Source organism: Prionailurus viverrinus, chromosome B4 (genome assembly GCF_022837055.1).
Source record: "Prionailurus viverrinus isolate Anna chromosome B4, UM_Priviv_1.0, whole genome shotgun sequence".
NCBI classification, from domain to species: Eukaryota; Metazoa; Chordata; class Mammalia; order Carnivora; family Felidae; genus Prionailurus; species Prionailurus viverrinus.
Genome location: NC_062567.1, coordinates 119,123,898 through 119,151,756, shown reverse-complemented (window position 1 = coordinate 119,151,756; position 27,859 = coordinate 119,123,898). Strand labels below are relative to the sequence as shown.

At 39.4% G+C, this 27,859-nt stretch overlaps 1 protein-coding gene and 2 pseudogenes across 6 annotated transcripts in view; 1 reads left to right on the top strand and 2 right to left on the bottom strand.

The window, feature by feature from the left end:
- UTP20 (UTP20 small subunit processome component) overlaps positions 1–14,128 on the bottom strand; it is a 107,634-nt gene extending 93,506 nt beyond the window's left edge. For 4 of the 6 annotated variants that reach the window (XM_047865440.1, XM_047865443.1, XM_047865441.1 and 1 more), the window contains exons 1-11: positions 13,928–14,128; positions 12,896–12,976; positions 9,762–9,828; positions 9,493–9,625; positions 8,852–9,040; positions 5,283–5,364; positions 4,470–4,607; positions 3,843–3,998; positions 3,099–3,245; positions 2,881–3,015; positions 1,608–1,685 (exon numbers count right to left, since the gene is read on the bottom strand). In XM_047865440.1, coding sequence (XP_047721396.1) covers positions 1,608–1,685; positions 2,881–3,015; positions 3,099–3,245; positions 3,843–3,998; positions 4,470–4,607; positions 5,283–5,364; positions 8,852–9,040; positions 9,493–9,625; positions 9,762–9,828; positions 12,896–12,976; positions 13,928–13,972 — 1,251 coding nt within the window. In that variant the 5' untranslated portion in view covers positions 13,973–14,128. Of the gene's footprint in view, positions 1–1,607; positions 1,686–2,012; positions 2,851–2,880; positions 3,016–3,098; positions 3,246–3,842; positions 3,999–4,469; positions 4,608–5,282; positions 5,365–8,851; positions 9,041–9,492; positions 9,626–9,761; positions 9,829–12,895; positions 12,977–13,927 lie in introns of those variants that run through there. The other 2 variants (XM_047865444.1, XM_047865446.1) reach the window with 2 other exon arrangements.
- LOC125171486 (uncharacterized) lies at positions 821–1,028 on the top strand (annotated as a pseudogene).
- A 2,416-nt stretch (positions 14,129–16,544) lies between the features above and the next one.
- LOC125169731 (anamorsin-like) lies at positions 16,545–17,416 on the bottom strand (annotated as a pseudogene).
- Between the last annotated feature and the right edge of the window lie 10,443 nt (positions 17,417–27,859).

Genomic DNA, 27,859 nt, shown 5'->3' with positions numbered 1-27,859 from the left:
TAGAATTCTATAGCCAGCCTATGAACAATATGAATAAAGACATTCTCCAGTGTACTAAATCTCAAAATTTTACTTCCATTCGCCCTTTCTTAAGAACTTCTGGAAAATGTGTACCATCAAAATAAGGAAGTAAAGCGTAACAAGGTAAAGACATGAGACCCAGGAAATAGGAGAAAAGCAAAAGGAAGTCCTAGTATGACATCTGTTCAGTGTGTTGAGAAAGCAACCCATTCAGACTTGCACTGCTTCAGGAGGAGTGTGTCCAGGAAAGGAAAATAAACAAAAACAAAAACTCAAGCTGCTAAGTTTTCTGACAGCTTGCCATGTGAAAGGTATTTTAGAATGCTGTGGGAAAACAGACTCACTGTCCAGCTATTCAAGGAAAATAATTTCCAGTTATTCCAGAATGAGGCAATCTGTAACTTTAGGAAAAATGGAAAAGTATACCAAAAAAAAGGAAACATAATTATAAAATACTCCCTGTTTGGAAGGATTAATTATATGGTGAATAGGAATCCAACCAAAATTTGTGCTGTAACTCTACTGAGAAGATGAGAATATAAAAGAATCAGAATCCATCCACCATAAGAAGTCTATAGCTAACGACTAAAACTAATGCATCAAGGAAAAGCAGTATATTCAAATGATTAGAAAGTATGAAGTAACAGAAAAAGATAGATAAAACCTAAGAGATGTGGCTGCTCCTGGTGAGGGAGATGGAGTGGAAATCAAGTGATTGTCTTTTAGCCCTGCTTGACTGTTTGAATACACATAAGGAGTCCTCTGATAAAAATAAGGTGTTTATAAAAAAAACAAAGATATGGATTCTCGGCCTTTTGGGTAAGATCAAGTGTAGTCTCTGTTCTTACCAGTTTAAGAAGATAAAAAGAGAACAGGGGAGAAGGAAACAATGGGGTTGCTACAAAAACCAGAGCAAGGTAAAGGGCTCTCACTGGACAGGAAGGAACAGGGCTAGGACACACACAAAGGTTTGTTTGTTTGTTTTTTTGTTTATTTATTTAATTTATTTATTATTTACTTATGGAGGCAAATGATAATATATTAATGACTAAAGGGGAAATCAGAACAAACACAGACAGGCTTCCATGAGGTATGCTATGCATGACCAGTTATAACGAATGGCAAATGTTTGATGGAAGGGAGGGGAAAGGGATAAAATAAAGTCAGGATTTAATGGGAAAGATTTCTATCTCATTAAATCAGGTACTGTATTTACTTTGTAGCAAGAAAGTGCATTTGTAACCTTCCTGCAGCCGAAAATGTTTCAGAAACTATTTTTTCTATGGTCCAAAGTCACATAAAAGTTCCTTAAACTCTTTTTTCAATTTTACCACACGGTTCTATAACTTCCTCAAGGATTATTAGAAAACAAGTTGGTTATCTAATGGCATTTTAAATGCCTTGGCATATGAAACAAAGTTTCTTATAAACTACAATTGGAATATAATTGCATCAAAAAATATGGACTAAAACATCATATACTTACTCTATTCCTCTCAAACAAACAAAAATCATAGGATTTTAAGTTTGATTATTTCATCGTGACAGATCCATAACAAAACAAATCCAAAACATTAGTTGCTCACCTGCTCAAACTGCTTCATAACAAACATGACTTCAGAAAAATCCAAAATTAGACGTCTTTCAAATCCACTCTCAAAAATCTGTGGACCACAGGTTAAAAAAAAAACACACACACACACACACATTAAATATACAGAGAGTACTTTCCCCATTCCTGAAAACAAAAAACACCCCAAACCTTCAAGGTCCTCTAATTTGCAAGCAAGAAGTGGTAGGATGCCTGATACAAGTCAACAGAGTCTTGGGAGAACTCACTCTCAAAAAGAACTTGGTGGCAAGGACACCCCCAGCTGTGAGACACAGACACTAAGCCCTTCTCCTTGGGAAGGCAGCTGGAATAAGGTAGCGGCAGGCACACTTCAACCACTCTTCTGTCCAAATGCTTGCCCTTCGCCAAAGAAACTTACTCACAGACGTGAGGGGCACTAGGTTTCCAGTGATTATGCAGGCCTCTGCCTAAGAGCTGCTTAGTTCTTTCCCAGCTACAGAGAATCATGAAACGGCAGGCAGCACTATTTTACACCTTTCTCCATACTTTTTACTGCTGCACGGCATGAACCTAATTGGTCTATTTTCAATCCCGCTTCCCTATAAAACCTCTTCTAAACTCATTAAAATGCAAATCTCAAATCATCAGATCATTATCCTGCTTAAAAATTTTCCAGGGCCTTCCACTATTTGCAGGATAAAACCCAACCAAACTTTTCAAAGCCAAACAGAGCCTCACTGATATACATCACACTTCCTGTGTCCACGGAAGCCCAATCGGCATACATTTTTGTACTTTCTGAACGCACCTTGTGCTGTTCCCTGGCATTTTTAAACTTTCTCTGACTGGCAGATGCTAGTTAACCTTCAAGGACTATCCCAAATATAAATTCGTTGAAAAACATTCTCTGTCCCTCAACCCCAAGCAGAATTAATCATTATGTTTCAATGACATCAATAAATTCAAAGGATTATAATAACTCATTCCCTGGGCCCCACTTCCCTAACAAGCAAAAACTGCAGGCACCATACTGTCCACCCTGGAATACCTAGTCCATACCTAGCACATGGTAAGCTATACGTGTTGCTGAATATATGCCAAACATTTACTTTATCGCATTTTGTTTTGTCTCTCTCTATTACAGCATGCAACTCACGTCTCCTTAACAAGATTATAAATTCCCTGAAGGCAGAGCCTTTGCACACTTCATTTGTATTCCCCAGGAGGCCTACTCAATGCTAAACATCTTATTAACTACTCAATTAATATTTGTTGAAGTAAATTACTTTCTCTATGGTTTCTTTGATAAAGGTCTCTGGCAAGAAAACATTTTCACCCAGGATCAAAGCAGAAATTACAGCCAAGAGGGTCTCCCGGCAAGTTGTGGAAAGATTGGCTATGTGTATTGTTTGACATAATACCTGTAAAATAAAAGAAAAAACAATGTACACTTAGCAATAGATTTTAATGAACAGACTCTAAACAAATGCAGTTGGGAACTCACCTCACAAACACCGACAGGTTTGGTTATCTTTGATCCATTTCCATGTTTCACAAGTATTAGATATGTTTCTAACAACCTTCTTATCTGTTCAGAACTTTCCCCACAGTTCGTTGTGGTTACTTTTCTATGTAGATCCAAGAGTGATTCCTGCCAATAAAGAATTTAACAGAAAAGAATAACTATAACATATGAAACTCACCTGTTAACCCAATAATGAAAATACTGGGTGAAACAGTTCAAATTTTCACATTCCTTTGTTTTGAAAGAAAGACATACCTACCAGGAGTCACTAAGAATATCTAACATTTTTGAATGCACAGTCATAAAGTGCTTTGTAAGTGTTTATTCACAATCCTGATAACAACCATGAGGTAGATAATATTACTGTCCCATAATCCCACCAGATGAAAACACTGGGGAACAGATATTTAAGTAACTTTCCCAAGTCACACTACCAGTAAGTGACAAAGCCAAGATTTGAACAGGGGCGGTCTGGCTCTCAGGGCGTTTAGCCACTATGTTCTATTGCATCTCAAAATACCCAAAACAAAAACCAAAAACCAAAAACCAAGCAACCAAAGACCAGGAGATAGAGGGGGGAAAAATATCCTAGTATGTATGCAAAAGTATAAAGATAACAATTATAAAAATACAATCTCCAGGAGTGTTTTGCTAAACTAAGAGCAAGAACAATCAACTCTTGGGCTTCTTATTACAAACAAATCCTTAAAAATTAGAACTCACTTGCAAACATTCAAAAAGTGGACCAAAATGTTCCCTGTAGATGTAGGACACAGTGGATTTGACCATGTTTTTGAGTGTTTCTCCAACTAAAATCCATGGTAGCTGAGTTTCTGTTTCAGTAACTGGTCCTAGTTTTTGCAAAATTAGCTTCACTGCCTGTGGGAAGCCAATAATCATTAAAATAAACATGTACAATCTTATTTTTAAGTATTAACACTGTTATTTCCCAGTCTGATTATTCCCCACTCTGATTAACCTATCTTAAAATCTGATCTGGAATAATCAAAGACAGGGTAGCTTTGATAGTTAACTACATGTCCCAAAAAGAATTTCCAAACTAGAACGGAGAATTTTATCATCCAACTGTCTACTCCTCACTCATTAATCAATTTATGTTACCTTCTAGGATCCAGATGGAGAAGACAACAATGATTTTGTAAGTAAATACTATACCTAATCACCTAGAACCTACATTAGGTAAGCATTGTTATCAACAACCTAATGCTCCCCATTTAGTGCTTTTTATTTATTCTAGGCTATCCTCTCTCCACACCATTTACATAAATATTATGGGTTTTCTTTTTAATAGCTTTCACACAGACACAAAGTATCCTTCCGGTTATTTACCTTCCCTGTACAGGAATGAAACATATTTCTAACTCCTTTGCACATTTCAAAGAGCAACTGTCCAACTCCTTCTACTTTTTCCGGATGTTCATCAAGATCAAGAAACATTAAATTGAAAAGTGCGTTTTTATCAGAAACCTAAAACACAAAATGCAAATGGAAAACTGTATTTACAAAACAAACAAATCCAAATGAATACATATTATTTACTGGTCCACAGGTTCAGTTAAATGTAATTAGGATGAAATTCTAAAAGGAAGAGAAACCTGTAATGATTTCAAACTATTATAAGAGTATACCACTTCTTATTTCATATACAACAGTGATTCGATGAAATAATATGAAGGTCTGTGCCAAGAAAAACTACATAAGGCAATATTTTATTTTTGAAAGCAAATCATATACTTATAAGAGAAATTAATACCAGTGTGACCCTCTAAAATTTACTATGGAAACAAACACAAGTGACACTATGTCATCAGTTCTTTCCAGGAAATTATTATAAAAGTTTCTACTACTCTCACCATTCATGTATTTACTGACTTGAATTCGAGGGCACTTCTGATATGCACACACTAAAAGCTACCAAAAACCTAAATAACAATAAACGAGTGACTCAAATTATTTCACATTAGTGAGCAATTTTATGATAAGATAAATTCAAAATGGTAAAAGGTTTATTCATGTATATATATGTATACATACATATACATACATATATATTTAGTTCATAAAACCATAATATAAAAGGTATCTGCTTCTGTTCATCAGATTCTTGAGGGTTAATGAGCAATAAACATATATCAGACTAACCTTTCTCATCAAAAAAGTAAAACTTTCAGCAGCAAAGTTTCTTATATGTAGTTTTTTATGAGCCAGAAGTGTACTATACATGCTATAAATGAGAAAATAAGACATGTTTAATCACATTTTAATAAACATACATTCCATGTCAACTGTATGTCCAACACTGTGCTAGGTATGCAAGGAATACATTTCAAGTATAAAGCAAGTGCTTTAAAACCTCATTCAACTACCAAGACAGATAAAGGTCACAGACAAGAAAAATCCTAGGACCGGTGGTACAGGTCTTACAGAGAAGACTCCATGAAGAGCTGAGTCCTGAACAATATGAAGAATTCAGGTGGGTACAGTAGTGCGTATGACTAGAGATAAAAGCGAGAGCAAAGATGGGGCGAGCAGAAACAATCTAAAGGAGGCTAGTCTGTCTGAAAGAAAAAGGGTGATGTGGCTGGGTGGGCTGCTGCAGATAAAGCTGCTCAGGTAAACTGGTCACTGTGAACACCAAACAGAGGAGACTAGGCTTTAGCTTTCATCTCGTAAGCACTTTCTCTGTTACTTCCTGTAAACAACACAACTCCATGGGGTGGGAACTGTTATCCTGGTTCCACAGATAATGAAACTGAGACAGAAAGGTCAAGCAACCTGCTTAAGGTCACACCGCCATGTAGCTATAACTAAATAATTACCTGAATAATCACATTGTTTAAACTGGTCTCCCCAATGACAGGAGAGTATGGAATGTACCTCTCTTACGCTGTACCCTCAGTACCTAGCACTTCGTTGCCCATAACAGGTGCTAATAAATATTGGCTAAATAAGAAGCTAATGTTTCAGAAAGTTTAATTTAGCAGCAGGATATAAGATAAAATAAATGAAGAAAGAAGAGGCTGGCAGTCCAGCTAGAAATCTGTTCAAGTCACGCAAGCTTGGGCGAACAAGGGCATGAAAGAAGCTGATGGTAGAGTGAAATGGCAAAAGATGGACCCAGGAGACATTTCAAGAGTCCTTGTGGTGGAAGCAAAGACCTTACAGTGCTCACAAGGCCTGGACCCTTATTAATATGATGTGGTACCGTCTAATTAGTCTCTACTTATACACGCTGCCCCACCACCCAGGATTCTTTGCTGTTTTTCACACATGCCAGGCATGCACCCAAGATGTTCCACTGATAAACTGTAAACTTTGCATGAAGAGGGATTTTTTATCTGTTTTATTTGCAATTGCATCTCAAGTGCTGTACAGTGTTTAATAAATACTTAATCAAGTGAGTACATGAATAATGGAATCAAGAGGATTTGGGGTGCTTAAAGACAACTGGGTCAAAAATGCCTCTAAGACACCAAGCCTCAGTTGACGAGAAGAAAGATGGTATCACTGTTGGAAAATGGGCAACCAAAAAGGGCCTAACACAGTACGTACTTACTGAACACATGAACGAATGAAGAGATAGTTTGAGCAGGAATGTGCTGACTTTGATTTTAGTAATACTTATGTGAAAATATCCAGGCTGTTGAAGATGTCACACCAACAGCAAATAAATTTAGAAGTGGAAAGCATGGCTTAGAAGATAAAAAAGTAACAAGTCATGAAACCAAATAAGCCATGCAGTGGTCCCTCCTTATCTGTGTTCTATTCAGTGGTCTCAGCTACCCATAGTCAACTGTGGTCTGGAATCAGGTACTCCTCCTACTGACCACTGTCAGCTCAACAGGAGCATAGCACTAATGCCACAATATCTACCTTGTTGTTCATCTCATCACATTAGCCTTTTATCATCTCACATCATCACAAGTGTGAGTACAGTACAATAAGGTATTTTCAAAGAGAGACCACATACACACAACTTCTGTTACAGTATGTTGTTATAATTGCTCTATTTATTAGTTATTGCTATTAATCTGTGCATTTATAAATTACACTTTGTCATAGGTATGTATACATAGGAAAAAACATAGCACATACAGAGTTCAGTACTATCTGTGCTTTCGGGTGTCCACTGTGGGGCTTGGAACATAAACCCCACACATAAGGGGGGGGACTACTGAATACTGCCCCAAGATCTTGCTGGTTTTGACAAAGTAATCTGGTTTCTAATACATTTTACCAAAAGCTTCACAAAGAACCAGCAAAGGCTGGAAAAATATTTCTTTCTCATTCTTTAATCAAGGCAGGGTAGAGGGAAGGGTGGTTCAACCAAGGGTAGGGTAAAGGGGGTTGGTATAAAAACAAAAACGAAATCTATAGTCCTATCCCAAACCCACACCTATACTTGGGAGGAGGGTGGTAATCTTACATATTCCTGTGGCAATTAAAGTATGCAGAAATAATCAGTACACCAAGTGGAAAGCTCCATCAGTCCCAGACTGAAATTGATTATAAACAATCTTTTCCTTAAACAAAATGCAACTACTGAATTCATCCTCTTCCCCTGTCCACATTTGCTCACAATGTTCCCTGAATGTCTCTTCGGGCTTACTTAATATGTTAGGGACTGGGTAAATGCAGATATTTAAGACTGGACTCTTGAACAGTTCACAGGTTTGTAAAGAACATCATTACTATGAACAAACAATTATAACAGAAGTTGTGTAACGTAAGTGTATAGAACACTAGAGGAGTTCAGAGTACAAAGCTTTCACTTTTGGCTAAGGTGCCCGGAAATATTTGTGGAGATTATGGAAACCAAGCCTGACTTTGATGGCAAGAGGCAGGATTTCAATGGCTGCAGATAAGAAAAGACCAGGTCAATGCAGACTGGCCAATGTGGACCACTTTGGCTGGAGAACCAACTTTGTATAGAGACTGAGCTGGAAAGGCAGTCTGGAGTCAAACAGAACTCCAGAGAAAGACAATCAAAAAAATATGTCAGAGTCAGGCAGCCATGTCAACAGGTACGCATGATGGGTAGTGGACATTTTTTAACTAAACACAAGGCAAGAGTGAGCAATCCTGGTTGCTGGTATTGATAAAGACTGCACTTGAACAAAAAATAAAAATTTGGAAAACTCAGATGTTAAACTGTTTTGTTACTGAGGAGCCTAAAGCACACAGTTATTTTCACAGAGACAATCATGACTATTTAATACATATATATATATATATATAGTGCTTTTGCTCTCAAAACTGATGCAGATGGGGAGTAGGACTGACTTGTAGACAGACATGAGAAATCTTTTGGCGATGATGGAAATGTTTAAAAAAAATTTTTTTTAATGTTTATTTATTTTGACAGAGAGAGAGAGAGAGAGAGAGAGAGACAGAGCATGAGCAGGGGAGGGGCAGAGAGAGAGGGAGACAAAGAATCCAAAGCAGGCCCCAGGCTCCGAGCTGTCAGCACAGAACCCGACACGGGGCTGGAACTCACAGACCGCGAGACCATGACCTGAGCCGAAGTCAGATGCTCAACCGACTCAGCCACCCAGGTGCCCCATGATGGAAATGTTTTTAAACTGGATTATGGTGGTATTTGTACAACCCCATAAATTTACTAAACAGTGCTGAATTGTATGTAAGACAAAATAAAACTGAAAAGAGACAAAAATCAAACCAAACCCGAATTAGAGAGAGAAAAGGGTCACCTGTATATATTGGACATGTCCTTCACCATCAGTCTCCACAGGTACTTGTAAAGATAGGACAGTGAGGTGAAAGCCCATTCTAGTAACTCTGTGTCCTGAGTCTCCAGGATTGAGGTGATGGTCAGGAAAAAATCCTGAAAATGTGGATAAAAGTCCGTCTGCAGATCTCGTGCCAACTGTACAACCAAACTGCATTAAAGATAAGTAGAGGTAACTGATTCTGAGACATGCAGATCAAAAGACAGACTATTTCACAAATGATAACAAATTGCCTGTGATAACAGGATTAATTAAAACTTCCAAACCAAGTCTTGAGAAAGGCATAAAATTTTTCACATTTTAAGAGTTCAGCAAAGAAATTCAGCTGGAGCAAGAAAGTGTATTTTTGTTTTTAATCACAAATTACGCTCATTCCTGTAGCATGAAAGAAATATGAATTTTCTTAAATGTATAAAAGAAAAAAGGAGGATAACTCTAAAGATTCTGCTTTTTGGCAATTCACTAATGTTCTGATCTAACAGAAAAGGTACATTCTTGTTTCCAAATTACAGACACCAGATCTAAGGCAAATGTAGTATAAAACACAACCTTTCTATAATTCAGATAAATGTCATTGAGCTTTCTCTCAACACGTTACTTACTCCAAAAGGGGCTGATAAGCAAAACTGTTCTTGGTTTGCAGGTGAGTCTTCAAACTCTGAACTATCTCATTTTGATGATAGACCAACTGATTGAAGGACTGGCACTTGTCAATAACTTCTTTGTAAAATTTTCCTGGGTGAAAAAAAAAAAAGAGAGAGAAAGAGAGAGAGAATAGGTTCTGCTTTTCTACCGTACCACTAATTTAGTCATTTTAAACACATAAAGTACAAATGATGGGAGAATAAAATAGAAGCAAAATAGAAAATACCAAAGTGTTCTGTAAGGTTCAATTCTCTCCATTTCAGCAGACCCTCAAAAAAGTAGGTTTCGACTTCCTGCCAAGATTAAAGCAGTCCATTAATCAGGCAACTCAAATAGGAATAATGATACCTTGAGACAATGATAATAGGAGTTTAAACACATTTTTTTTAAAGGGTGATAACTAACATACTCAAAAAGCAACCAGATGTATAATATGGGCAAAGGATTTATAAACACAGTATTTTGTTGATTTGGTTGCAGCAAATGATTCTTTAAAACCTATGTGATAGTCACACTAAAGAAAAAAAATTTTTTCCTGTTTTCTACAATTTTAGGCCCAGAAAAATGTGCTCTTATAATTCTTTCATTCTGCTTTTGGAAATATGAATTACAACCTTATGGGAAAATACTCCAGCAATCATTAAAATGAAAACAAAAACAAAAACAAAAACAAAAACAAAACAGGTATGCCCTCTGACCCATCAATTCCCATTCTGGAGATGCTTTTTATAAAATTTACAAACATACTAGTATAAGGATGCTTATTCAACTTTATTGTAGTGAGTGGAAAACATAAAAAGTGTAAACATCGAACAACAGGAAAGTGCTTTTTGTAACTCATGGTCCATAAATTCTAAGGTATATTATATAGCTACTAAGAATAGTTGTATCTATATTGAATTAGAAGGATGTTGAGGATAAACTCCCAAAATGATAAAAGCAAGTTACGTAGTATAAAGTATATGGTAGGAGCCAATATTTTTTTAAAAAGACCTCTATATAAATATACACATTTGCAAATATTTGTACGACAGAAAAGTACAGAATATATATATACCAAATTGTTCATATTAGTTTCCTTGACAACAAGGGGTAGGAGAGGTGAGATAAGTTTTTCTAAGTTCACCAATACGTTGTCATACTGTTTAGCTTATTATCCCAGTGTACATTACTTTATACTTTGAAAGGTAAAATCAATAAAATTATTACTGTATGTGTGTGTGTGAGTGGAATGTGACAGTACAAATTAGTCCACAAACTGCATGCCAAATCTACAATCTCAAAAAAAGAGCAAACCTTTAAAGAGTGCTTTGGAAATCTTTAAAAAATAAAAATGAAGATAAATCAATAGGCAGAATAGAGGGAAAGAAAGAGGATCTCATTAAATTTTGTTCGGTGTCTCTTAAGAGAGAGAAATACACCTAGCAGTTTAAACCTAAATGAAGAAGGCATTCCCAGTATAGCATAGCAGCAGGCACGTCAGCCATTTTGTGGCAGACTATGTCCCTGTCCCTTTGCCATGTGACTCACAGCCCCTACCACAGAGGGATGGAGTCTATTTTCTCACTCCTTGAATCTGGCCAGGTTTTCTGACTTGCTTTGACCTATAATGTGCAACAGAAGTGATCTTGCAACTGCCGAAGTTAGGCTTTAAGAGGCTTTATAACTTCTGCTTTCTCTCTCTTGAAAAGATTCTGCCATCATGAAAAGAGGCCTAGTCTAGCTTATCAGAGAGTAAACGGCCATGAGGATAACTAGTACTAACAAGCCCCAGTTAAAATGTGATTGAGACCATTCTGGACCATCCAGCCCAAGATCAGATCCTAGGCTCTCTTCTCTAACCTGACATTCTACCTCTTAAACCATCTATCTCTCCTGTGGCTTAAATTATAAACCATATACTGAATTCTAAATCTATAATTCCACCTCCAAAATCACCTGTAGTCCTCCAGATCCATATATCCAAATAGCTTTTGGACACCATCATTTGGATTGCCACAGGTACATCAAATTCAGTAAGCCCCAAAAAGAATCAACCCCCTGCATCTCTTCCTACAAATCTACCTTAATAAGTGATGTCCTCAACCACCCAGTTGTTAAAACCAAACTTTAACCTCCTTCCCTCCATAACCAGCAGGTCACAAGTCCTCTCCATTCTACTTCTTTAGTATCTCTGGAATCCTTCTCTCCATCTTGACTGCTGCTACCATAATAATTTTCTCACTTAGATGACTACCAAATCCTCACAACAGGTTGTCCTGACTCCAATCCTGCTCTTCCTTTCACATTAAAGCTAGAGAGATCTAAAACTGAGACCTGATCATGTCACATACTCCTCTACCTTACTCCAAGAATGACATCCCATAGCTTCAGGATAAAATCCAAACTTAGCTTGACATATGAAGTTCTTTATGCTCCTTGACTATTTCTTCAGCTTTATCTCTCACCAGCTATCTCCTTCCCCTATCCCAGTCACCATCAACACAAACACTATACATATAATTAATAACCACATTGAAATGTTTTGCAGTTTCTTAAATGTCACATGAATTTTCTAGTCTCTGTTCCTTTATATGGGTTTCTCTCTCAACATTAAACAGTATTTCCTGTCCTCTTTGCCATGCTAAAATCTATACAAATAAAGCATTATGTGCTTACCCAGATCACATCATTTAACACATTGAATTCACACGTTAGAATAAGGCATCCAAAGGGACAGTGAGCAAAGTCTGACTAGAGTTATAAGTGAAGAACTGGAAGAACTGTAAGAACTGAAGTTGAACCCCTAAGTTAAAGGCATGTTATAGAGGACCTTAATAGGGTAACACGGACATAATGAAGATGCAGCAAAAGCAAGATTTTTAAGTACAGGTGTGACTGAGAGCATGGTTAGAACTGGAAATCTAGCTCCTTTCATTTTGTAAAGGAAGAAACTAAGCCCTGGAAAAGTGATGTTCTTAAAACCTCTTAAAAACTGTAGCTTCAGGAAAATGAATCTGCACCAGCAATCAGAATGCACATGGAAAAGGGAGAGGCTGGAATCACAGAAGCCTAAGTATCTAGGTATCAAGCCAATTGTCTAACACAGTATCACCTGATAGAACTTTCCACAATGATGGAAATGTTCCATATCTACACTTGTCTAATATTGTAGCACATATGGCTATTGAGCCCATAAAATTCTAATTTGCTTTAATTGAGATCTAATTTGCCATATGTAGCAACTTATAAAATCACACAGGTATAATGCATTTCATATTCATTAAGGAATGGCTTGAAAAACAATTCACTTGTACTAAGAGGAGAGACTAAAAAACCAACTGTGAATACTCAAAGATCGGCTAGTAAACATTCTCTTACCTCATCATAGCTTGCAGTTCTATCAATCCGGTGAATAATATCAATATTCACATTCGCCAATCGTTCAGCAAATGTAAGAAACTGCGAAAGGGAGGGATATTTAATATACAATCATCATTTAGCACTTATCACATCTTGAATATCTGTTTTAGGCGCTGTATAATATAATAATTACATGTCCACAATTGCCTTGTGAAAATATAAAGTTTAAAGTTTCAATAAGCCTCCTCACGTACTATCATTACGAATAACAGTATGCTTCTCTTGCAATTTCAGACTTGTATTTTCAATCAATCATAAAATATATAATTGTGTTCTGAAACTAGACGTAGACATCACTGATGAGTCACAAAAGAGAAGTGTAAAAACAAGCTCAAAGACATAGTGTTAAACGCCCTGTACTACTACTATATGAAGAAAATTAAATACTTCCACGAATGTATTTGCAAAAGTTCAGTTATGTAATTTCAAATAAAATTTCCACACTAAATTGTGGTGGATCCAGGTGAAAGTCGGTGATGTGGCTTCCCTGGATCTACTGTTAGGTTTCATAACCCGCTACAAGCACAGGGATCTGGCTAAGTCGTTGCAACAATAGTGTTTTTAAACACATACAGATATACGATTGGTACAATAACAAAGAAACTCTCAGAAGAAAAACTGAAAGTGGTGTCATAGCCATTAGCCAGAAATCACTTACCTCCTTCCGCCGGCTCGCCCCCCAATTTGGTCTTTAAGGAGAAAAGAGTAGTGGAAAACATCTCCTAAGCAATTAGTCTGCGATAATGAATTTAACTCTGGACCAAAAGGAATTCCCAGGCAGGCCAGACCCCACAAACCGCGGGCGAAACGTGCTATTCAGACGTCTTTCCCCATCCCATGTTTACTACACCCGCCAAGTCCCTCTCTTTTGTCAGGTAAGTGACTCACGCTCCGCCCAGAACACCTCAACCCCCAGTGTCCCGCTCAGACCCAGTTCCAAGGCTGAGGCAGCAGGTACCCACGGTTCCTGGCCCAAGTGCCTTTGCTCACCCTGTACGTGTTCTCCGTCTTGTGGGACATAGGCTTTGTCTTCATGGCGGCAGAGACACAGGGGCCCGCGAGGACCTAGGTAAGGGTCGAAAGGATGGAACCGATGGTACGGAGGTAAACTTGCTCACACACTTGCACACTCCAATTTCCAGGTGCTCGGACTCCATCACGTGCGGCTTGCGCCCCTGGGCGCGGCCATGTTGGAGATGGGGAGGAGCCTGGGAGGATCACGTGGGCGGAAAAGCCGACAGAGCAGTCGCAGCCTTCTGGGAAGCGGGCGGGGTCGCAGTGAGTTGATGTTGGAGTAGGCGTGGAATTCTTTTTCTCCTTTCAGGGAAGACATAAAAAAATATATGTATTTTTATTATAAAAGAAAATCTCCCTGTCAGTATTATCGACTAACAATCACTACCCTTCACTATGAGCCTTATACCACGCAAAGCTCTTTACATCCAGAATTTTACAGAAAAGCGCAGTGTGAACGCTACATGGACATAATTGAGGTGCATTTTTTAATTTTTTTTTTACATTTTATTTATTTATCTTTTTTGAGAGAGGGAGAGAGACAGAGTGCAAGTGGGGGAGAGGCAGAGAGAGAGGGAGAAACAATCCGAAGCAGGCTCCAGGCTCTGAGCTGTCAACACAGAGCCCAACGCGGGCTCGAACTCACAAACCTTGAGGTCATGACCTGAGCCAAAGTCTGTGGCTTAACTGACTGAGCCTCCCAGGGGCCTCTGAGGTGCATATTTTTGAGCCCCTTTGGCATACGAAGGAAGCAAGGATGTGCAGCTGGTAAGTGGCAGTCGCAGAAGTCTCTGAGCACCAAAGTCATATTAACCATTACTGTCTGAATAAAATTGAAAAATAGAAAAAGAGTTTTATTTTTTTAATTTATTTTTTTAATGTTTTACTTATTTCTTAGACAGAGAAAGACAGCATGAACAGGGGAGGGACAGAGAGAGAGGGAGACACAGAATCGGAAGCAGGCTCCAGGCTCTGAGCTGTCAGCACAGAGCCAGACACAGGGCTGGAACTCAGGAACCGCGAGAGCATGTGACCTGAGCCAAAGTGGGACGCTTAACCCACTGAGCCACCCAGGCACCCAGAAAAGGAGTTTTAAAGAAAAATCTTAATTTCATAAACAACCAGTTAAAATTTGGGTATTTTTCCTACCACTCTTATGTTGTTAAACGTAATTGTACAAGCAGCTGTATGTGTATTTTTTTTTCCACGTATTTATTCAGCAAGTATTTCTTGAGAATCTACCTGGGCCATGCACTGTTGTGTGAATTGAACAAGACACAATAATAATAGTAATAGTAATAGTAATAATAATAATAATAATTCTGTTTGGAAGTATTTAGTCTGAGGTGCTTACATCTTAGACAAGGAAAGATATTAAGTAGACAATTGAATACATTCCTGCCCAGAGCTTGGTGTAGAGGTCAGGACTGGAGGTGTGACTTAAATACCTTAAACACTCTTTAACTACTGAATCATGTGGAGTATTTATAAAGCCGTGGAACTGGATGAGATATTTTAGGGAGAGAGCTATGGAAAGGAGGGTGAAGAAGAGAAGAGGACCGAGTTGATCCTTGGAGTGCTCTAACATTTAGCAGTGGCCTGGAAGGGAGATGGGATAGAGAGCCAGTGAGGTAGACACAGACTAGTCTTGGCATGGATGAAGAACCACTGGTCAACTATGCTGAAAGCTAAGTCTGGGGAAGTAGCTGCTGGATCTAACAAGGTGAAGGTCACTGGTGACCTTGACAAGTACGGTCCGTTATTGAAGAAAGGAAGCAAAATATGCATAGACTGTGGAGGGAATCGGATGAAGAAGTAGATCTAAACACTTTCATATTATTATTGGCATTACAACATCAATATTTTGTATGTCATCATGGGGTTGTAAATATTTTTAACGGCTCCGTAGCATTTATGGACTTTTTTTTGCAGACGTACACAACTTTAATAACTATAGATTAGCAAAACAATAAGACAGATACAATACAGTAAAATGGGTGAGGTAGAGATAGAAAGGGCAGAAGGACACTGGATATGATCACAGCAACCAATGGTGATTCCTTTGGTGCCCTAAGGAGGTCATGAGACTCTTCAGTCATGTCGCCAGCAAATAAATGCAAGTTCACCACCAAGTCTGGAAGATAAGTAGTGGCAGTAATGCTGAGTTTAGGATAGGGGCAGGGGCCCTCTTTGTCCCAAAGTGTTAATACTCAAGGATACCCGGGCTCTGAGTGTTAGGTCAGCATTGTGTCATCAGGAGAGGGCCCTCTTCAGGACACTCTCCTATTCCCTAACACTAGGTGGAGAAACAGGTCTCCCCACTCAGAGTAACGAGGCTCCGTTATGCCGTGGCCTTTTGATGCGTAGCAGCACTGCACACCGCTGTACCTCTTGCCAGCTTCACTGTGTTTACCAAGCGCCCTTCCTGCAGATGGATTCATGTGAAGCAGAGAGTGAGCAAATCCGGAGGAGATGGGAGGAACAACAATGGTGGGATTTGAGGGACAGGAGTTGGCTGGAGGAGCAGGTTTGCACTGCGTTGGGTCCGTCCCAGGCATCAGTGAGATTGCTATTGCTCAGGAGTGCCTACTCCCTAGGTTTGAAGGCTGGCATCCCAAGGTAAGGGCAGCTGGCACAGCAGAAAGCATTACCCAGGTAGAAATTTCTACAAGCCCACTTGGGCTGGAGCTCACCTGTTCCCTTGCCTTCTCTTTCTCCAGTGCTTCTGTGAGGCCACAGGTGCAATTCTTCCTCTTTTTTCCCCCTTCCTCACACAAAGGAGCCCACAGGGAAGCTGAATCTGGCTTCTTAAAATTTTCCGGATCCAGCTGCTCATCGGAGTCAATGAGATCCATGCTCTCATCCTCCATGTCATTGGCTGAGAGGGTCCAAAGCTTGGCTGCTGCAGGGCCCATAGCAGGCTTCATCAGAGGAGAAGACTTCTTGGCAATGGAAAGCTTCAGTTGACTAGAAGAACACACTTCAAAGTTGGGTTTTTGCCGGCAATCTGTAAACAAAGCAAACTGTCACTTTGGTAACAGGTGTTCTTGGACAGACTGTATCTCTTCAGGGTTCAAGGGCTCCTGCTGCAGCTCTTTCACTTCCACAAGACCAGAAAGAGTCAGGGCCAAAAACAGCTTAGATGTTGTCCTCCCTTTGCTATTGTTGACTACAGCTGTCTCTACCAGCTCTTTCAGAAAAAGACATCCACCAGGGCATCTCAGCCCAAATCTCAGCACTGTGCAGAGTAGTGCTTCTAGGAATTACACCCAACAAAATAATGTCAAGGCTAGATTCTTTGTGGGCAGATTGCAACAGCTGGTTGATGTTTTCCACAGACACTTGGCCCTCATTGCTGATTAATGTTTGAAGCTTATCTATCAGATATTTCAGAGCTTCCACCAAAGATGACTTACCCCAGACCACTGCCACAGACTGGCCAGCCAAGATCCCATAAGTTGCCATTCCTGCAGTGCTGATGGACCTAGAAACTTCTGTTCAGGGCTGGCTCCTGGCTTCTGGATTTTTTAATAATAAAGTATAGAAGTGCCCAATATTTGGCTTGCCTCCAGTAAGCTAACTGGCTTTTTTTCTTTAGGTGGTCCTTCCCCTTAATGCATCACAAGTCTCTTAAGGAATTCTGTGAAAGCTGCAGACTTTCTCCTTAGAAAAAAGCAGATAAGCTCATTCACACTGAAGTGTGTAGATGATTGCAGAAAATTAGAAGTCTTCAGTCCCCTGAAGGTAAGAGCCCCCACTCTAAGCAATATTCCCAGCCTATTGCTAAAATCACCCCAGATAATTGTGTCCTTTTCTTTCTCTGTTGTTTATTTTTGATGGTGGAGTTAATGGGACAATAAGGAATGGAGAGAAAAATGAAAATCAAGGACACTAAAAGAACTGACACTTGCGAGTTATATATTGCATTGTTACTCATTATATGATTCTCCTGTACAGGCATACCTTATTTTCTCATGCTTCATTTTTATTGTGTTTCACAGATATTGCATTGTTTTGTTTTGCTTTATTTTTTGCCAATTGAAGGTTTGTGGCAACCTTGCATAGGGCAAATCTATCAGTACCATTTTCTCAACAGCATTTACTCACTTTATGTCTCTGTGTCATATTTTGGTAATTCTGGCAAATTTTCAAACTGTTTCATTACTATTATATTTCTTATAGGTATCTGTGATCAGAGATTATGACTTGCTGAAACCTCAAATGATGGTTAGCATTTTTTTGTCAATAAAGTATTTGTTTAAGTTTTTATTTAAATTCCAATGAATTAACAGACAGTGTTATATTAAGTTCACGTGTACAATATGGTGATTCAACACTGGCATACATCACCCGGTGCTCATCACAGGTGCACTCCTTAATCCCCATCACCTATTCAACCCATCCTACCCCCACCTCCTGTCTGGTAATCATCAGTTCGTTCTGTATAGTTAAGAGTCTGATTTTTGGTTCGCCTCTCTATTTTTTTTTCCCTTAGCTCATTTGTTTTATATCTTCCACATATGAGTGACATCATATGGTATTTGTCTTTGACTTATTTCGCTTAGCATAATACTCTCTAGCTCCATCCATGTTGTTGCAAACGACAAGATTTTTTTTCCCATTCATTTGACTCACTTTATTGCAATATTTGTATTATTGGGATAATCTGGAACTGAACTTGCAATAGCTCTGAGGTATGCTTGTATTGACAACTCTGGTTGAATAACTTATGTATATAATATGATGGTTAAAGAGCACGGATGCTGGAACCAAATTGCCTGAGTTTGAGTCCTAGCTCTGCCATTTATTGGGGGTGTGATTTTGGGGAAGCTCTCTGAGCATAATTTCCTTAAATGGAAAATGAAGGTAACAAAAGCACTTATTTCCTAGGGGGCTGTTGTGCAGAATAAATAAGCTAATGGGTGAGAGGCACTTAGGATGGTACCAGATACCATAACTGTGCAACCTTTGATAAATTACTTAACCTATCTGAGACCCAACTTTCTGATTTATTACATGGAGATGATGATAATCCCAATCTTTCAAGTTATCGTATTGGCATATAGAAAATGGAACAAATATTTGCTGAATGGATAAATAAGTGACCATTAATTCTCTAGTATGTAGCTACCTAACAAGTTTTTTCAGGGCAGAAACCATGCACTTTTTCAACTTTACATTGCCAGTGTATCTCTTGAACTTAAGAGTTATTTAATGAATGTCTGTTGAATTAACAAAATGTACAATACTTTATTTAACCCTGAAAAACTCCAGAGTAATAGAACTTCTGCATTGGATATGGGTTATACCACATGATTTTTAAGGTCTCTCTCAAAGCCAGGTTTCTGAGTTTCTGTGGAATATATGAAGTAACCACAAAAAACACCTCTTTTTTTTTTTTAATGTTTATTTGTTTTTGAGAGAAAGAGAGAGAGAGATCAGGGGAGGAGAAGAGAGAGAGAGAGAGACACAGAATCTGAAGCAGGCTCCAGTCTCTGAACTGTCAGCACAGAGCCTGTTGCAGGGCTCAAACTCACAAACCATGAGATCATGACCTGAGCCGAAGTTGGACGCTTAGCCAACTGAGCCACCCAGGTGCCCCAAAACACCTCTGTTTTTATGAGTACCTCCATGCCCCCAGCCTTTTCCCTCTGTGCAGAGACATTGAATACCCCATGTAATCCTCCTTTTTTTCCCCCTAATATTGTTCTGTCTGATCTATTTATCCCAGTCAGGAAACATAATTCCTTCCTTCTTAAGCTTGATCAGGAGCTCTTGGAAGTTTCACCTTTTAATCTTTGTTTCCTTATTGCCTAGCACACTGCAGTTTCAAGCCCAGGGGACTATATAATCACATGAGGAGTTTACCCGGCCATACATGGAAGTGGAGCCCAGAGAAGGCCTTTAAGTAGAGGTGACATCTAAGCTGAGACCCAGAAGGTGAATAGAAGTTAGCCAGGCAAAGGAGGAGCATGGACATGAATGGTGTTATCTGGGTAAAGGAAACAGTATAAAACGGAGGGAATAGTATATGAAATGATTTAAAATGGTTGAGTATAAATTTGCTTATTTTTAATTCCTCATCCTAAGCCACACCCTGTCAAGTTAGCACTGGGCATTGACATCATCCCTATCATCCTTGGGCTAATAAAAGGAAAACATAAGGGAGAGTGTAAAACTCAGAGGTCATGAGAGCTTCAGCTTCCTGATCTATAAGGTGGGGACAATAGTCACACAGGCTGCTGAAAAATTAGCTCAGGTATTGTATGTGATGGTCTGGAAGGGGGTAGGTCTGCCTGGTGGCATGGTCTTGTCTAGAAAGGGGCTCAATAGGTGAAATATATCAAACCAGAGATGATCCTCACTCAACGAGGGACAAAGAAAGTGAGATCTCGAATGAACAAAGGGGAGTGAAGTGAAAGAGAAGGAGTGGACCAAGGAGGATCTTTTAGTGACTTGTAAGCAGTAGGGTAAGCTAATCCAAAGATCATTCCACTCTTGGGGTGCTTGGGTGGCTCCGTTGGTTGAGCACCAGACTCTTGATTTCAGCTCAGGTCATGATCCCAGGGTTCTGGTATTGAGTCCCACCTTGGGCTATGCAGTGAGTGTAGAGCATGCTTGAGATTCATTCTCTCTCTCTCTCTCTCTCTCTCTCTCTCTGCTCCTCTCCCCCTAAATCCCCCTCAAAAGAAAGTCAAAGATTATTCTGTTCTTGAGAGAATTATTTACTGTTCACAGTTGTGTGGCAATCAGGATGCATCCAGAGCATGGAAGCTAGATCCAGAAGAACAGCTGGGTCCCAGGTATGGGATTTTCCATGTATTAGCTGATAATTGGACTAGTGATTTAATCACTCAGCCTCAGTTTCCTCATCTTTAAAATAAACACCTGGGTGCATCTTTAATAGGGGCACCTAGGTGGCTCTGTTAGTTAAGCATCTGACTGCAGCCCAGGTCATGATCTCATGGTTCATGAGTTCAAACCTCCCATTGGGTGAGCACAAGTCCTACATCTGCTGAGCTCAAGAGTCCTGCTTTAGGCTCCGAGGAATTCTCTCTCTCTCTCTCTCTCTCTCCCTCTCTCTCTCTGCCCCTCGCTCACTTGTGGCCCTCTCTCTCTCAAAAAATAAAAATAAAAAAAATAAATTAAGCATAATAACCCAATCTGCTTTTTTACTGCCTGGTTGGTAAGGAGATCCTTGATGTAAAGCTGGTCAAAGTCTCCTGTAGCCTATACAGAGCTACACAAACATTAATAATAATTATTATTATTATTATCATTATTATTTCTTTTTCAATTATGTGACCACTTTTTGGCACTGGGACCACTGAGCTTCTTTTCCTCTTTCCTTTGTTTAAAGCTCAGGCATCAGAGACATCAGACCTGAAATTGCAGATTACTGGGTTTCACAAGCCCAGTGTAGCCCACTATATTTTTTGTTTACAATAGTCTTAAAATATTTCAATTTGTCAAAAATCTGGAGATTTTAGGTGAAAATCCAGATTTCCATCTTATCTTTAAAAAATCCACAAACTCACCCACATTCAGAAAAGCAACAGTCAACTGGAACTGAATAGTGGCAGCCCCTTTGCCTCTGTCCCAGCTACTCGTCCCCTGGCCCATAACTGGTTTAAGTTGTTCACCTGACCCCATGGGCATTTCAGTTTGCAGCCTCTGCATTAGACTCTTCTGGGTAAGTCTATTATCTTCGATTTTAAACATACCTCTTGCAGATAGGTTGTTGCTGCTGCTGGTTTTTCTTGTTGAATACAGTGAGTTACTCAACTTTTTACAAGGGAGTTGGTGTAGTTCTCAGCTGGTGTTAGAATATTTGTAACACCCTTCACCATCCTCAGAAACACACACACACGCACGTACACAGATGCACACACGCACTTGTGTATACACACCATTGCTGTCTATTTTCAGCTTGTTTTCCTTCCTCATTTCCACTCACCATTTGCGTTTCTGTCATGAACATTAAATTCCTTATTTTCTTGTTAAAGATACCAGAGGATAACCTAAGTTAGCCTGCCTTTTGAACAATTGAAACATCTGCATATTTTTACATACTTATTTTCATGATTTCCACTCTTTGTTTTTAAATGTTTACTTATTTATTTTGAGAAAGAGTGTGAGCAGGGTGGGGGTGGGGAAAGAAAGAGAGAGAAAGAGAAAATGAATGAATACCAAGCAGTCTCTGCACTGTCATCACAGAGCTGACATGGGGCTCGAATTCACGAACTGTGAGATCATGACCTGAGCCTAAATCAAGAGCCAGACACTTAGCCGACTGAGCCACCCAGGCACCCCCATGATTTCTACTCTATATTTCTATCCTTAACTAGATCACCGACGTCTTCTTTAGGAAGGATCAGGAGTCTCATAATTTGGATGTATTTCTCCTTTTCCTTTGCCCACTCTCCCCTTGGGTTATATCTTTGCATCAAAATGGTTTTTGTCTTGGTTGTTTTATATCGCAGTTGCTTCTTTGAATGAGAGGTGGGATGAGCTTGGACTCTGCTGTCAGGACTTCAGGCTCTCTTGCTCTGCCACTACTGTGTGGGCCTTACTTTACTGACCCAATTCAGGTGCCCCTCATGGGGTTGTTATGAAGAATCAATGACTTCGTAATCTGGTTTTCAAAGTGTGATCCCCCTACCAGTGGCATCAGCACCCAATGGAAACTTGTTAGAAATGCAAATTCTCAGGCCCCACCACAAAACTACTGAATCAGAAGCTCTGGAGGTGGGGTTCCTGTGATCACAAGCCTGCCAGATGATTCTGATGCAGGCTCTAATTTGGGAATCACATGACCGAATGTATGCTAAAGCGCCTAGAACCTTAACACATACCTCACTCTTGGTGTCTCAGGTTCAGGTTAGGTAACAGGAAAAGCCTGTGTCCTAGGCTGTATTTCTTTGGCCAAGTAACTGGCTCAGAGTTGAGCATGTGTCCCAACCTGGGCTAAGAGCCCTATCTGGCATTTTGGCTAGAGCTATAAGGAAAGAGGAGCTTCTTTTTCTTGGATGAGTCAAGATAATAGGAGCCTGAAGCTGTTGGTGGCCGTTGTCATTGCCAGGAGAAGTTGGCTTGACAATGAAGTTTATGCAAAGGAAAACAGAGCTGAGAGAAAAATAGGGAGGGGGAGGGGAAGGAGGAGGGGAGATGGAGAAAGAGATCAAGAGATTAATTACTCCCAGCCACTGGATCCATCCAGTCCTCAGATTTTTCAGTTACCTTACTTGATTATTTTGCCCTTCTATGCCTAAGGCCATTTCAGTCGGGCTCTGACACTGGAAATCAAAATAATACTTGTATAGCTAATGTAAAATTTTTGTGTTGCTGATAAATAAGGCTGGAAACTTAAGCTTTCGTCTTAAAACAAATATTTATATGAGGAATAAGAATCAAAAAAGTGTGGATGAGAGGAGTCAGTGTGATGGATAAGAATGAATATCAGGACAGGGGTCAGAAAACCTGGGTTCTAATTTTGGGAAGTTCCCTCCACTGTGTGACTTTGTAAAATTAACCCTATGTCAAAAGAAGTAATGTACATATTCATGATTTAAATGTTGTATCATGTGAAGTCAAAGAATTAATAGAGTTGCTTCCAGAATTCCTTATATATATAAAATGGTAAGTTTTCAATATTAGTAAGGGGAGGCAGAGGAAGGGACACTTCTTAGTTTTTCATATGCCACTCTTTCATCTAGATGATAGAATAATTTTTAAAATATTTTTTAATGTTCTTGAGAGAGAGAGAGAGAGACAGAGTATGAGTGGGGGAGGGGCAGAGAGAGAGGGAGACACAGAATCTGATGCAGCCTCCAGGCTCTGAGTTGTCAGCACAGAGCTTGATGCAGGGCTCGAACCCACAAACCTGAGATCATGACCTGAGCCGAAGTCAGGTGGTTAGCCGACTGAGCCACCCATGCACCCCAAATACTTAATTTTTTTTTAGTTTATTTATTTATTTTTTGACAGAGACAGTGTGCGTGCAAGCAGGGGAGGGGCAGAGGGAGAGAGAATCCCACGCAGGCTCTGCGCTGTCAGCACAGAGCACAATGTGGGGCTCGATCCCATTAACTGTGAGATCGTGACCTGAACTGAAATCAAGAGTTGGACGCTCAACTGAGCTACCCAGGCATCCTTATGATAGAATACTTTAAAAGATACACTTAAAAATGTATCTGAAGAGGATGAAAAGACAAGCCAAAGAATTGGAAAAAATATTTGCAAAACACATATATCTGAATAAAGACTTGTATCAAAAATATGCAAAGAACTTTTAAAACTCAACAATTAGAAAACACAATTAAAAAATAAGCAAAAGCTTTGAGTAGACACCTCACCAAAGAAGATACACAGAAATAAACATATGAAAAGATGCTCAACATTGTATGTCGTTAAAGAATTGCAAATCAAATAGTGACATACCACTACACACCTATAGAATGGCTAATTTCCAAAATAGTGACAACATCAAATGCTGGAGAGGGTCTGGAGCAACAAGAACTCTCATTCATTGATGGTGGGAATGCAACATGGGACAACCATTTTGGAGATAGATTATTTATTTATTTGTTTGTTTATTTTAAAGTAATCTCTACACCCAACATGGGGCTTGAACCTACAGCCCCGACAACAATAGCCAAATTATGGAAAGAGCCTAAATGTCCATCAACTGATGAACGGATAAAGAAATTGTGGTTTATATACACAATGGAGTACTACGTGGCAATGAAAAAGAATGAAACATGGCCCTTTTGTAGCAACATGGATGGAACTGGAGAGTGTGATGCTAAGTGAAATAAGCCATACAGAGAAAGACAGATACCATATGTTTTCACTCTTATGTGGATCCTGAGAAACTTAACAGAAACCCATGGGGTAGGGGAAGGAAAAAAAAAAAGAGGTTAGAGTGGAAGAGAGCCAAAGCATAAGAGACTCTTAAAAACTGAGAACAAACTGAGGGTTGATGGGGGGTGGGAGGGAGGGGAGGGTGGGTGATGGGTATTGAGGAGGGCACCTTTTGGGATGAGCACTGGGTGTTGTATGGAAACCAATTTGACAATACATTTCATATATTGAAAAAAATAAATAAAAAAAAAACAAAACTGTGGTCCCAGGAGCCCTGGGTTCCTCAGAGGCAAAAAAAAAAAAAAAAAAAAAAAAAGAACCTACAGCCCTGAGATCAAGAGGCCCATGCTGTATGGACTCAGCCAGCTAGGTGCCCTGGACAGCCATTTTGGAAGACAGTTACCTATTTCTTACAAAGCTAAACTAAGGCTTATCATATGGCCCAGCAGTCACTCTTAGTTAAGTTAATGAATTGAAAACTTATGTCCACACAAAAATCAACACATGGATGTTTATAGTAGCTTTATTCATAATTGCCAAAACTTGGAAGAATTAAGATGTCCTTTAATAAGTGAATGATACACAAACCATAGTACATCCATATAATAGAATATTATTCATCAATAAAAAGAAACGAGCTATCAGGTTATGAAAAAACATAGAAGAAGCATAAATGCATATTGCTAAGTGAAAGAAGCCAATTTGAAAAGACAACATACTATATGACTCCAACTATGTGTTCTGGAAAAAAGCAAAACTAGAAAGGTAGTACACAGATCAGTGCTTGCCAAGAACTTGGAGAAAGATAGGGAGAGAAAAAATAGATGGAGTGCAAGGGATTTTTAGGGCAATGAAATTATTCTGTATGATGCTATAATGCTGAGTACATGGCATTATACCCATAGAACTATGCAACCAAGGAGTGAACCTTAAAGTAAACTCAAGAGTTTAGTTAATAATGATATATCACCATTGGGACATCCATTATAACAAATACACCACACTAAGGCAAGACACTCATAATGGGAGAAATCGTATGAGGACAGAAAGTAGATATGTGGGAATTCTCTGTACTTTCTGTCCAATTTTTCTGTAAACTTATAACTGCCTCAAGAATAAAGCCAGGGGCACCTGGGTGGCTCATTCGGTTAAGCATCCAACTTCAGCTCAGGTCATGATCTCGCGGTTTGTGAATTCGAGCCCCGCGTTGGGGTCTGTGCTGACAGCTCAGAGCCTGGAGCCTGCTTTGGATTCTGTGTCTCCCCCTCTCTCTGCCCCTCCCATGCTCATGCTCTGTCTCACTCTGTCTCTCAATAATAAATAAACATTAAAAAGTTAAAAAATAAAGAATAAAACCAATTAATTTTTAAAAATAGCACTTCCTCTTAACTCCTCCTTCTAAATCAAAAGTCCTCTGCTAAGCATTATGGCTACCTAATATGGGATCTAGGATGACACCCTGTTCTTAAATACTGGGAGTGCCAAGAGGAAGTAGGACCAGAATGTCAATACTAGAAACCAGGAAAATTAGGATCTGTGAGATCCAAAGTAAATCACAGAGAAATGAGTGCCTAAGAACAGAAGAGGAAAAAATAATTTACTCACTAGGTAAGTCTTTATTGAGTGCCTACTGTTAGGCACTTATCTAAGGGTTGGAGATACAGCAGTAAAAAAAAGTTCCCTAACTTTATGGGGCTTATATTCTAGTGTGGGGAGACAAAAACAAACATGTAAATCTATGGGCCATTAGATTGCAGTAAGTGGTATAGAGATAAATATAGTAAGTGGATAGAGTGTGGCAGAAACTTTTCACTTGTTTCACAGAAGTTTTTCTTTTTCATCTTTTAGAAGAAGAACCCCTACCTCAAGTTTTAGCTAGTGATGTGGCCATACATTTCCTCCCCATTTTGCACATGGGTAAAACATTGTGACCAAGATCAGGCCAGTGGATTATGAGTGGAAGTGTTTCATGTAACTTGCAGGTCATTTGCTGAAGGATAAAGCTACTTGCCTTGGAACCTCTCTTTCTCTTTCCCACTGGCTGGGAAATAGCATTGACTGAACCATCCTTGGAAGCCAAGTGCGGAAGATAGCAGAGTCCCAGCTTTAGACTGTTCAATTCTTGACTTTACATGAGAAGGAAATAAACCTCTATCTAATATGAGCCACATCATTTTTGGATTTTTTGGTTATCACATCTTAGCTGGTACCTAATTTAAGGAACATAAGAGCAAAGTGGGGAAGGTTTGCTATGTTACATGAGGGAAGCAGAAACCTGAAGGAAGGAAGTGAGGGAAGGAGCCATGGGGCTATTTAGGTGAAGATAATTTCAGGCAGAAGGACAGTCAGTGCAAAGGCACTGAGGCAGGATTAAACTCTGATCTGGTCCAGGACTAGCCAGAAGCCCCACTTGTCTGGTACACAGTGAATACAGAGGAAAAGAAGTCAGGGTTGGTGTTGGGGAGCAGATTGCATAGGACCTTTTTGTTTTGGGAGAGACAGGGTGCAAGTGAACGAGGGGGAGGGAGAGAGAAACAGGCTTACCTGAAGTGGGGCTCATGCTCACAAACTGTGAGATCATGACCTGGGCTGAAGTCAGATGCTTAACTGAATGAGCCACCCAGGTGCCTCTGCATAGGGCCTTGTAGACTATAGTAGGAAATTGCTGAAAGAGCCTCTTAGAAGACCTGACAGAGTCCCAAGGCAAGCACAATGGGAGAGGGTCCATGGAAGAGGACATTTCCAGATGCCTTGTAGGACTGAAGAAAGGAAGACTGCTGTTGTCTTCTGGAGCATTTATAAGTTGGTCTGTGCTTATATTCATGGGGAATTCCAGAGACAAAGACATTGTGGTTTCAACATATACTCTTAGGTATATTCTCTTAACCAAATATTGTATTTATAATACAATGTCATCTGGGAAGATGTATTTTCCAGAGATTCAGAAATTTCCAGAGATTCAGATTCATTTAACACTAATGATGAATAATCCTCTACCTAGAAGCAATCAGAACCCTAGCGCCCAGGAACTTCTCTGTCACAAGA